The sequence below is a fragment of the Cimex lectularius genome, unplaced genomic scaffold (assembly GCF_000648675.2).
Source record: "Cimex lectularius strain Harlan isolate CLEC.00 unplaced genomic scaffold, Clec_2.1 scaffold32, whole genome shotgun sequence".
NCBI classification, from domain to species: domain Eukaryota; kingdom Metazoa; phylum Arthropoda; class Insecta; order Hemiptera; family Cimicidae; genus Cimex; species Cimex lectularius.
The window spans coordinates 209,870-221,212 of NW_019392689.1; the positions used below are offsets into that span (position 1 = coordinate 209,870).

Consider the following 11,343-nt stretch of genomic DNA (forward strand, 5'->3'; position numbering starts at 1 on the left):
AATCATAAGAATTTTAAGTCCACTTGTCTTGCATACATTCTGAACAACAGTCCATTCCATATCAGTTTCAACATTTTTACAATTTTAACTTTTATAATTAAAAAGAAATGATCAGAAAGTACTTGGAAGTTGGAAAAGTTGGAACTTTGACCTTAACCTCTTAAATCTATTTTATGATTTCAACATAATCATGAAAATTTTAAGTCCACTTGTCTTGCATACATTCTGAACAACAGTCCATTCCATATCAGTTTCAACATTCCACAATTTTCACTTTTTTAATTAAAATCGTTGATCAGAAAGTACTTGGAATTTGGAACTTTTACCTTAACCTCTTAAATCTATTTTATGATTTCAAAAAAGACAATAAAAAAAATTTCGATCTTTTTTTTGCGTTTTTCTTGAAAAATGTGTAAAAAAACGTGCCTATGAGCTTTTTACGTAGAAAAAGTCAATAAAAATTTTTTCGATTGTTTTTTATAGTTTTTTGCGTTTTTCTTGAAAAATACGTAGTGCCTACGAGCGTTTTACATCAAAAAAGACAATACATTTTTTTTCGATTTTTTTTCTTGAAAAATACGTTTATTTTATCATTTTATCTTTACAAATAAACGATATTACTTATATTAAAATAAATTAGAACAAGGCTTTTATTAAATCCTTGTTTTGCTTTCTTAATTTTTTTTTCAATTAAAAATCTTTAACTCTTTGAAAAATAATTTCAACTTTGAATTCAACTGATGTCGTGTGTAACTCGATAAAAAATTATTTCAATTAATTATGATTTTTATATAAGGTCTTGGTTGAAATTATATTTAATTGAAATAATTATTATGGTCAATTATGACCGTTAAACATATATGGATTAATATAAAAAGTTATATTCGCCATTCGTGCACACTGCGGTGGCCGTTATGGACAAATAGTCCCAGTTTCAATTTCGGAGCTTCTGAGATTAACAAATAGTTTTATATTTTTCAGAAACATTGCAACAAGTTGATATGAACTCTGCCGTTGCAAAAAAATTAGTATAAATATAAGTTTTTTGTTGAAAAGTAATAAAAAATGGATAGGGAAATTGTAAAAATGATAAAGAAGTAATCATTTTAAACTACACGTTCGGTTATGCACTAACGTGACGTCATGACATAAGGATAAAACTTCTGTTTCTATCCAGTTCAGTTCCCAAAACCGGTTTAGTGCTATCGTGTAGTCTATGTCGGAACTTCGGAAGGTAGTCGAAGGTTAACTTGGCGTAACCACGTGTTGGTACTTGGTACTGTTGTGCACTGTGCAGGATGTCAGTGCTGTGATTTTTTTTAAAAATTAGGATGCCCGAAGCCAGCAAGATATTCGTGAGGAATCGCGCCCTCGGCTACGTGAGCAACCACGTCCCGTGCGCGACATGGTACCTGAAATCGAGGAAAGAACACATAGTAGTGTCATGCGTCGGTAAAGCGTATCACACATACGGTCTGAACCATTTGTCACTTTTCACCGTGAGCGACTTGACCGAAAATGAAATAACATGTATTGCGACGGACAGAAAACGTATTTACACGGCGAACGGTGGGAAGATACAGTCATGGAGGAGAGGGACCGTCATCGCGGACTCGTTCGGAAACCACGAAAAACCGATACACGTCCTTCTTCCTTTCGGTTCACACATCATTTCCGTGGACGAGGACAACCTGTTGAAAGTGTGGGACAGCAAGTCGAAGGATCTGTTCCTCGAACTGACCTTCGATCCGCTCACTTTCAGGATTACCTCCGCTATGCACCCGAGCACGTATCTGAACAAGATTCTAATCGGTAGTGAACAAGGTGCTATGCAGCTGTGGAACATAAAAACTTCAAAATTGATTCACACGTTTGAAGGGTGGGGAGCGTCGGTTCAAGTGTTGCAGCAGGCTCCTGCATTGGATGTTGTGGCAGTGGGATTGAACGATGGGCGTATCATTTTGCACAACATTATGTACGATGAGATGATTGTAGAATTCACGCAGGATTGGGGCCCTGTGACGGCTATAAGTTTCAGGACGGATGGACAGCCCATCATGGCAACTGGGTCCGTCTCAGGTCATGTCGTTCTTTGGAATCTTGAGGAGAGAAAAGTTGCTAGCCAGATCTTAGAGGCGCACAACGGCGCAGTGTGTTCGGCCATTTGCTTGCCCAATGAACCTCTCATGATCACTTCCTCCTCTGACAACAGTGTTAAACTTTGGATCTTTGATCAGCCTGATTTTGGTGCCAGACTCCTCCGACTAAGGGAAGGTCATGCAGTACAGCCCAATCATATCAGGTAAATTCAATTTTAAATGTGTGAACTGGGTGCATAAAAGCATTTATTTATATTGTCAACTAAAATAAATTTTCTTAAGTGCAAATATTTTGAAGGTGAAAAACATTTTGCCATCATCTTATTTCATTATTCTCATTTGGTTTAATTTTATTTCAGGTTTTACCCAGGAAATCCTGTCCATGTTCTAAGCGCAGCAGGAGATTCGTCTTTAAGAGTGTTCAATGCTATCAATGAGAGCATGAACTTCAGCATGGGACGAGCTTATTATAATAGGAAAACCGCCAAAAAGAATAAAGAATATGCTGAAAACCTTCTGATGCCGCCTATAACAGAGTTCTCATCTGCAACCGTCCGAGAAAAGGATTGGGATAATATTGCAGCCCTTCATCTAGGGTCACCACTCGTCACTTCTTGGTCTTATGACAAAAGGAGAATGGGTGAGCACAAACTACTTCCCGAACGACTTGTTAACACGACGAGAGTAACTTTGAATGTGACTGCCACATGCATCCATTTGACAAGCTGCGGTAATTTTATCGTCATCGGATACAGCTCTGGCCATGTGGATAGATTCAACATTCAATCTGGAATCCAAAGGTATTCACATTATTGACTATGTTAGTTTTATTGTTGCTGAGCGTTAGTGTTTTAATAGGTGTAGCTATGGAGCAATAACGGCGCACAAACGGAGCATCAGGGGTGTAGCTGTTGATCCATTAAATCAGTTAGTCTTAACAGGATGTGGCGATGGATTTTTAAAATTCTGGAAATTTAAGCCTGATGAAAGTTCAAAAATATGTAAGTTATTATGTCTAATTTTAAGTTTAAAATTATCTATTAACAGATTCAACATGGAGGACGGCTGCTCACGTAGCGTCAAGGTTAACACATTCAGCTAGGAGGCGACTCTGCCGTTTTTGACCTGTGTCGGACTCTTCTTATTCCTTCTTTTACCCTTTTGCCAATCGGCGCATTGCCATATAGCTGTCCCTACCTACTTTATTTGACATAGATATTTGAGTTTTTATAGCTTTTCTCAAAAAATTATTTCTTTTCAACAGGACTTTTCTGTGTAAATATTACTTATTGTTAGGAACAGTTAGAAGTTACTGAAGTGAAAGGATATATAATTATTTTTTTACAAATACATCTATTAGGTACTGTACAATTTTTTATATCTACACAAACAATAAAATTGTCAACACTTTTTTATNTTTTAATAAATACAATGGATACCAGGAACTGGAGGAGTTCCCTCCTGAGCACTGCAGCTGTACAGCTTATTGTACTTTATCCCTGGCTCCATGTTCTTCCATCAAAGAAACTCATTTTTTAAGGGGGTTGGGACCAAAATTCAGGATTGCTGAGATCTGATCCCGCTCCTTTCATTGATGAGTGCCGTGTCAATTTCTTTCAATTGTGGCCACTAGTCCCCTTAGGCGTCAGAAAAAAAGTCCAGAGGCGACTGTGGGGATCGAACCCACGACCGTGATCTACTAGCCGAGAGTCCGACGCCTTAACCACTCGTCTACCGCGGCCCCCAATTGTATATTAATAAGAACAAATATATATTATAACAAATCTGACTAATTAACTAAAATTGTATTTTAACAATACAAACATTAATACAAATAAAACTATAATTATGCAAAATTATAAATGCTAAAATTATTGTAAATATTAAAACTAAATATAGTTATTACGTTCACAAAAATAACTTGTTTTAAAAATCATAACAATATTGAATTCCTTTTAGAAACATGGCTAGTTATATTTGTGATGTTCCCAAAAGTAATTCATTATCTGTTTATGTAAAGTTTTTGGTTGAAATGGAATAGTTAGTGTTACGAGTGGGATTCGAACCCATGACCTTCGGCTCAGTACGCTACTGCTCTAACCACTTGAGCTGTCGTGACTGATCCACTCGGATACCAACTCTCCATCTCAACCATTGGAATTTTACTTTTTGCCATTTTTCAAATTTTTCACTTTAATCTAAATCTTACATAAAAAGATTAATTAATTGAAAGAAGTAATTTGGTCAATCAGGCCACTAAATATAATGGATTTAGTAATTCGTTATTCAATTAATTAAGGTTTTAATTTGAGATAAAAAAGTCAGTGTCACGAGCAGGATTCGAACCCACGACCTTCGGCTTGATACGCCGCTACTCTACCACTTGAGGTATCGACTTCGATCCCCTCGGGCACTAACTCCCCATCTCAATTCAAAAGGTGGGGTTGAGATGGGAAGTTAGGGTCCGAGTGGATCGAAGTCACGATAGCTCAAGTGGTAGAGTAGTGGCGTATAAAGTCGAAGGTCGTGGGTTCGAATCCCGCTCGTGACACTGACTTTTTTATCTCAATTTAAAACCTTAATTAATTGAATGTTATTAATTGGTCAAGCGGACGATGAAAAATAGTGAATTTAAGTAATTCGTTATGTTGATTTGATTGAGCTTATTTTGTTTTTGTTTTTTGTATCCAGCGAAGAAGATTCTAAAAAACAGCTAGAAACAGAAATCACTCTTTTACGATTCAATTGGAAATCAAGCTATGAAAATACATTTACTCTTTCTACTTTTCATTTTGGTGGGTTACCACTCCCAGGATTTGGTTGTGGTTCTGCCATTTCACAAGGTATTCGATGCACGATTGAAATAAAGTAATATTGCAGTTATAAACAATGATTACAAACGTAAATAAAAAACAAAAATAAATTTTTATAAAACTTCAATAATGTTGAAAGATTTAAAAAAAATTACTTCTTTGGTTTTCTAATAAAAAATATACAGTTAAAATAAAATTATATATCAAGGTATGCTTAAACTTACCTGTTTTATAAAAAAAAAAATAGGTTAAAAACGCATAAAGTAGTAAATGGACAATAACTTTATGTAGATTAGAAGGGCCGAACCCAGTTGTAGTAAAGCATCCATGCTGAATGTGTTAAATATCTTTTGGTTAAGCCACATTAATTAATTTTAAATAAATTAAAATAATAAATAAAATAAATCAAAATTTTAAATAAAATAAAATATTAATTTTAAATAAATAATTGTACTGTTTTTGTTCCAGGTTCAAAACCATTGAGCAGATTAACAGTCGGTGAACCTATTTCATTTTTTAGAGTTCATAAGGAGTCATCTCTCATTGGTGTTGTTTTAGAAGATTTCACAATATCTCTAGTTGATATAGATACGAGAAAGGTTGTTCGAAAGATCATAGGCCATTCGGGCCAAGTGACAGACTGTACTTTCAGCCCAGACGCCCGATGGTTGATTTCTGCATCTATGGATGCAACTGTGAGAACTTGGGATATTCCGACTGCTTCTTTAATAGACATTTTTAGGGTTGAGTCACCTTGTATTTCAATAGACATGTCACCTACAGGACAGTATTTAGCAACAGCTCATGTAAACTATCTTGGAATTTATCTTTGGGCAAATAGAACAACTTTCTCTTACGTATCATTTAAGGCCATTAAGATTGATGCACCTGTTCCATTATTGGATCTTCCCGGCACTAGAGGTCCAGAACCCATCGCATTAGAAGAATTAGATGATGAAGAAGATGAAAATGAGGAAGATTCTGTAGATCAGATTGAATGTCTTGCTACTCTATCAGGTCTAGCAACTTCCAGATGGCAAAATCTCTTAGACATTGACATAATAAAGAAAAGGAATAAACCAGTTGGTGGTCTGAAAAAGCCTGAAGTCGCTCCTTTCTTCCTCCCAACTCTGCCGACGAAAGATATACAGTTTGACTTTTCCTCAGTAGTTAATGAAGAAGACAGCCTCAAGACTCTCAGATTAGATAGATTGATAAATAAGACAGTTTTTGGTCAATTTCTTGAAAAATCTGTGGCTTCTGAAGATTTCAAAACAGTTGTAAATAAATTAAAGGAGATGGGTCCTTCTGCAATTGATTTTGAAATCAACTCCATGTCGTTTGACATGCAAGGATCCGATTCCTTGCTTTTAAGTTTCCTGAAGACTCTCCGTTGGATGTTTTCGACTAACAGAGACTTTGAACTTGCGCAGTCTTATCTAAGCTTGTTTGTCAAAGTACATTCAAATGCTATATTGGTTAACCAAAAATTACAGGAAATGTTAAAAGATGTTCTAGAGTTACAATTGAAAAATTGGGATCAAATTCAAGGCAGCTTGATGTATTGTCTTAGTGTTATTGATGCTTTAAAACAGCAGTCTAAAATTTAAATACACTTTCTATTTGTACAAACTGTAAACATTTACCTGTAAATATGTAAATATTGTAAATTATTTAATTAATAAACTTATTATTTTTATTCATTGTTTTCTCATTTCAGGTATTGTATAATTTTTTATTTTAATTAAAAGCCAATCCTGATAAAGTGGACATGGTAAAATTCAGAAATTAAATGCAAAACTAACTAGACAGGCTGAATTTTTTAAAAAATTGTTTCTTTTTAATTAAACTTTTTTTTTACAAAAATTAAACAAAAGTTGTTGCATTCAAAATCCAACTCAACTCAACTCTAATTGGGATTCTTAAGCTCCCAAAGAAGACACAAAATGTGTGTGTGACTTTTATGTAAAACATACCTTTATTATTTTTTGTTCAATACAGATGATTGTTATGATGAGGATATAGATGGATGCTAGGAGCCTTCTGGCTTTCGTACTTTTCTAGTTCCCTAGTTCAGTGCGATTGACTTGATTCTTCTTCTCAGAAGTAGTCCTTTTTTTTTTTTTTTTTTTTGTATCCAAGGTTATGTCCCCATTGCTTCATATTTGTAGATGATGTGGTTGTTTCTTCCTCCTCATTGCATAATCTGTAAATGGGATCATCGTTGAATTTGCCCGTCATGTAGATTTAGATGTCACTGGGATCACCAGTGACCAGTTAATAGACCTATCGCTTCTCTGAATCTGGCCCTTTCCTTGGTGAATTTGCCAGTCTCGGTAAGGGTTGTTTTAGAATAAGTTTACTGTGCCCCTGGAGTTTATCCACTTCTCTTTTTCATTTTATTTTATTTTTTTTGTGTCTGTGATTATATATGTGTTTTTGTTATCACAAGTATAGGTTCAGGGCCTACATATGGTCTTGCAGATCCTCCCCTGGCCAATGTGTGAATACAAAATGAGAAATTCGTAGAGGAATTAAATTAAAAAGAGAAATTTTTTTCTGACATTTGTAAACACGGTGTGTAAGCATATACAAAAACTGCACAAGATTTACAAAACATGAAGGCCCATATTTTGTCTTTATATGAAATTTGTATGTAGACATACTAGACGAAAATCAAAAACTGTAAGTCGATTATAGAAAAAGAGAATTTATAACTTATCCACTGCCAACCAATTTACAGTAAAAACAGAAAGATTGGATTGATTTACCTCTTATTGACCAACCATTCTTAAATTTGTTACAGAAGCATAATGATAAAAATGACTATTTTGACTTTATTGAAATTTAAATTGTTTTATTCTATTTTTTTTAGTATTATTTTATTATCTTGTGACTTGGTTGTTTATTAATTTTTACTGTTTTTAAACCCTGAATTTGTTTTTTATTTTTTTTAATATATAATTCAACAATTTAAAAAAAGTTCTACATATAACGTAGCTTTAAATTTTTTATTTAGTCCATTTCTCACATAATTTTAATATAACAAGAATCACCATAGTCTGGTCGTATGATGGTGTGAACAAATGATAAAATCAAACTTGTACACAATCCTTTTTAAAAAGTAGTAATAAAATAAGTCTCTTACTGTGAGTAGGAACTATCTTTTTAAAGAGGATTGAACACCACACTCACTCCACCATTCATCTATTTGTTCACAATTCTTACAGAATATTAAAAATAGACAAACAACCAAATTCCAGCCTGCAACATTGTTTAAACCATCCTAATATTAAGATGCTATCCAACCATTGTGGTTTGCATGGTGTGTGCAAGGTGGTTATGCAAATAAAACACAGCTTCTTTTTTTAAGGGTATTCAACTATCCTTTTGAGAAAAGCACATTGTATGATGGATTCAAATGCAAGGCTGCTGGATTTGAACCCTGGACATTTCTTCACTTTATGGTGAACAGCAGTGTCAACGCCAAAACCGTTGTGGCCACCGACACCTCTATCTTCAAATTGTTCAGGAGCAGTATTACTTCAACTAATTACACCCTTCTGTTCATTGTTAGTTAATTCTATGTTGACAAAGTTTGAGTACGTTAAAAAAACAATATTTACGATTATTATTAACCAAGAAACAAGCAATTTTTTTCACCCTTACATGAGAAAATATTTTAAAAATATATTTTTACATACTTGATTAATTAATAATAAAATATAAGTTTACATGGCAATATTTTTTTTCTCTACTGTAAAGGAATAGTTTTAAGGAACATTAAAGTCCAACATTTTAATTGATTTTATTAACTAAAACTAAAACAAGTGTACAAAAGGTTTAGCTATATTTACAAAAAACAAGCATTTTTATTATTTTTAAATTGAATCACGATAGTCAGACTTTATATTCAGCAAAGGCTATCATTTGGATTTCAGCATCCCTTGGTAGTTGCAGGTCGGGGATGTAGTTTTTGAATGCATCCGATATTCTGTAAATGGCCCTTTTGACAGACTTGTTCAGGGCTTGGGCGGTCATTGTTTTGCTGTTGTTGGTTCTCGTTGTCCTCCAGCTGGCACATGGATCCACCGCCTGTACTGATACATGCCTGTCGATTGAATCCAGCGTCTGTTTTAACTTTAATAGTAAGCAAATGATTTTCGCAAGATCGTTCTGTATGATACCGTAGTTGTCCTCAGTTAGTGAGTATACAGCGAGATAAGAGAGGCTGTGACAAGCCCATAATACCTACAAACATAAGAACAAATAAATACAATATTAAAACTGTCCTGTGTTTTCAAACACTAATGTATTATGCATTTGCTGATATTTAATGCTGAGAGAGAGATTATAAAGTATGATAAATCTTTAAATTTGGCTATATGAAACTATACCTTCCACAAAAAAAAATTCCATCTTGATTGCGAGTATTTAACAAATAATAGCATTATAATTATTATTATTAGATAAAACTATAAATAAATATAGATTTCTCACCGGTTGTGTTTGTTGTAGCGCATATTTTATCTGTAAATCCCTTCTGTCTCCAAAAAAGTAAACGGTGAACGGCAGATTGTACAACCAAGATAATTTAGAATCGACCCATAAACTCAAATTGGCCCCCGCTTGAATGATTTTCGAGAAGAGCAATTCGGGGAAAGTAGCTTTCTTCGGAAGGGTTTTTGCACACAGCGGCGAAGTAGGAGGTGCACTTCCTGGTTGTATGCCATAGCGATGGTATGTCTCCTCGGGTTTTTCCTTTGTCTGTCTGAAAATCAGTAGGCCAGTCAGTGATGTGATAAACGACTCGATCGTTAAGAAGCAGTCATTCCGCAGCGAATTCCAGATGTGGGGGTGTCCTCCGGGCTGGCTTAGAGTGAATATCTTGGCTCTTCTTTCCTTGCTGTTCTCAGAAAGCAGAAACAGATCTAAAAACCCAAGATGTCTAAGAAAAGGGAATTCTCTCGATCTGAGGGCTTCCTCGAGCGTCACAGTTCCTGCCGGCAGAAGAGTGCTAAAATATGGAAAAATTTCTCTTTCTGTCAAGTAGACTCTAAACAAAAACTCCATGAGCTTCATAGTCGAAATAACGGTCGCTGACAGAAGCCATAAATAAGCAAGCATCTTTATGTTGAACAGGCCTTGTACGGAGTCCAACAATTCTTCTGAAGGCTGGAGATCGAAAAGCTGACAAGCCAGACCTCTAAGAACGTTTCCTTTAAAGTAATATAAGACTATGTAAAAACAATTGGGAAGGAAGACGTCCGGAAAGGAACTTTTGACAGTCAGAAAAAGTTCGGATTTAATCTGAGAGAATTTCGGCAGTTGCAGCACTGGGAAAGTGGCGTGTTTCGCGCCGGCAAAATGGTTTTTCACGAAATAAACGAAATTGACCCAGACGCCGCCGAATATCAACAAGAGCCGCTCCTCGTTGAAAGTGCCATCCGGCATTGCGTACCTGCTCAGCATGCCACCGGTTACGGACAAATAGAGCCAAGTTATCAGGTAGCCGATAAAAACGTGCATCGACATCGACATTATGTTGTTTAACGACAATATCTGTATCATTATCGAGAATCTCGTCGGGTAGAAGGGCTGGACGGAAATGTAGCCCTTGGAGCAGACGACCCCCTGGGCCAGGACGACAGCGGACAGCGGGAAGAAATAAAACCACGTCCTCCAGTCGAGAACGGAGCGGATCCAATCCTGGAGCCAGGTCAAAGGGTGGAAGTTCAAGTTGATGAAGAAAATAAACGCGGCGATCATAAAAGTCTGGACGACCAGATTCCACAAGCACGAGCAGACGATCCGCCGTAGATACAGCTGTCGCACATTCGGATGCATAATTTTTCTAATCGGGCAACTGAAAATCTCCAAACGATTTGGCAGGGTCGACAGCCCGGATCCTTCCAAAGAGGAAAACTTACATCACAACACACAAGTCAAATCACTTTCGGTTGCCTGAAGAAACGAGCGAAAAGGCGCTCGAGGACAGTCGACCAATTCGAGTTCACATCGATTAAAAACGGTCGATTAAAATCTCGCCATGTTCATCCACATGAACCAAATCGAAATTTTCAGTATTTTATCGTCATTCAAAGAGGTAACAACACACAAATCTTTCATTATTCTGGCTGTTTTGTTCAAATAATAAACCGACCGATTGCTCGTTCTCTTCGTCAAAACCCCAGCGAGGACAGACCAGAATCTTACTGTCCTTGCCAAATTTATCTATTTCGAATAAAATCCGTCGTAGTAAATAAAGGATCAAATACATATCACGTTATTTTAATCCTGAGATTATTCCAGAACAACATGGCTTTATTTCCAGACGTTCTATTACCAGAAACTTACTTTGCTACTAATATTATATTCTATGATTATTTATTGAGATGTGACAGAATGTTCCAGCTAAACAGCCAACAACC

The 11,343-nt window shown here is 35.7% G+C and overlaps 2 protein-coding genes and 1 non-coding gene across 3 annotated transcripts; 2 read left to right on the plus strand and 1 right to left on the minus strand.

The window, feature by feature from the left end:
* The first annotated feature begins 1,142 nt into the window (after positions 1–1,142).
* On the plus strand, positions 1,143–6,611 carry LOC106665120 (WD repeat-containing protein 36). Its single transcript, XM_014391331.2, has 4 exons — positions 1,143–2,302; positions 2,459–2,899; positions 2,958–3,100; positions 5,381–6,611. Exons 1-4 carry the CDS (start codon positions 1,332–1,334, stop codon positions 6,520–6,522), a joined length of 2,697 nt encoding a protein of 898 aa, XP_014246817.1. The 5' UTR covers positions 1,143–1,331; the 3' UTR covers positions 6,523–6,611.
* Positions 4,578–4,650, plus strand: Trnay-aua. Its single transcript has one exon. It is a non-coding gene; the product is annotated as a tRNA-Tyr (tRNA).
* A 2,100-nt stretch (positions 6,612–8,711) lies between the features above and the next one.
* On the minus strand, positions 8,712–10,924 carry LOC106665129 (nucleoporin NDC1). The gene is made up of 2 exons (XM_014391344.2): positions 9,413–10,924; positions 8,712–9,163 (listed from the first exon to the last, which is right to left on the minus strand). The coding sequence occupies exons 1-2, from the start codon at positions 10,757–10,759 to the stop codon at positions 8,813–8,815; spliced, it is 1,698 nt and encodes a 565-aa protein (XP_014246830.1). The 5' UTR covers positions 10,760–10,924; the 3' UTR covers positions 8,712–8,812.
* Between the last annotated feature and the right edge of the window lie 419 nt (positions 10,925–11,343).

Excerpts from the sequence above, each read along its gene's own strand:
- LOC106665120 (XM_014391331.2), top strand. The coding sequence starts at position 1,332 with ATGCCCGAAGCCAGCAAGATATTCGTGAGGAATCGCGCCCTCGGCTAC. Across the intron at positions 2,303-2,458 it reads GTACAGCCCAATCATATCAG|GTTTTACCCAGGAAATCCTG; the intron begins GTAAATTCAATT and ends ATTTTATTTCAG. Across the intron at positions 2,900-2,957 it reads ATTCAATCTGGAATCCAAAG|GTGTAGCTATGGAGCAATAA; the intron begins GTATTCACATTA and ends GTGTTTTAATAG.
- LOC106665129 (XM_014391344.2), bottom strand. The coding sequence starts at position 10,759 with ATGCATCCGAATGTGCGACAGCTGTATCTACGGCGGATCGTCTGCTCG. Across the intron at positions 9,164-9,412 it reads CGCTACAACAAACACAACCG|GTATTATGGGCTTGTCACAG; the intron begins GTGAGAAATCTA and ends TTATGTTTGTAG.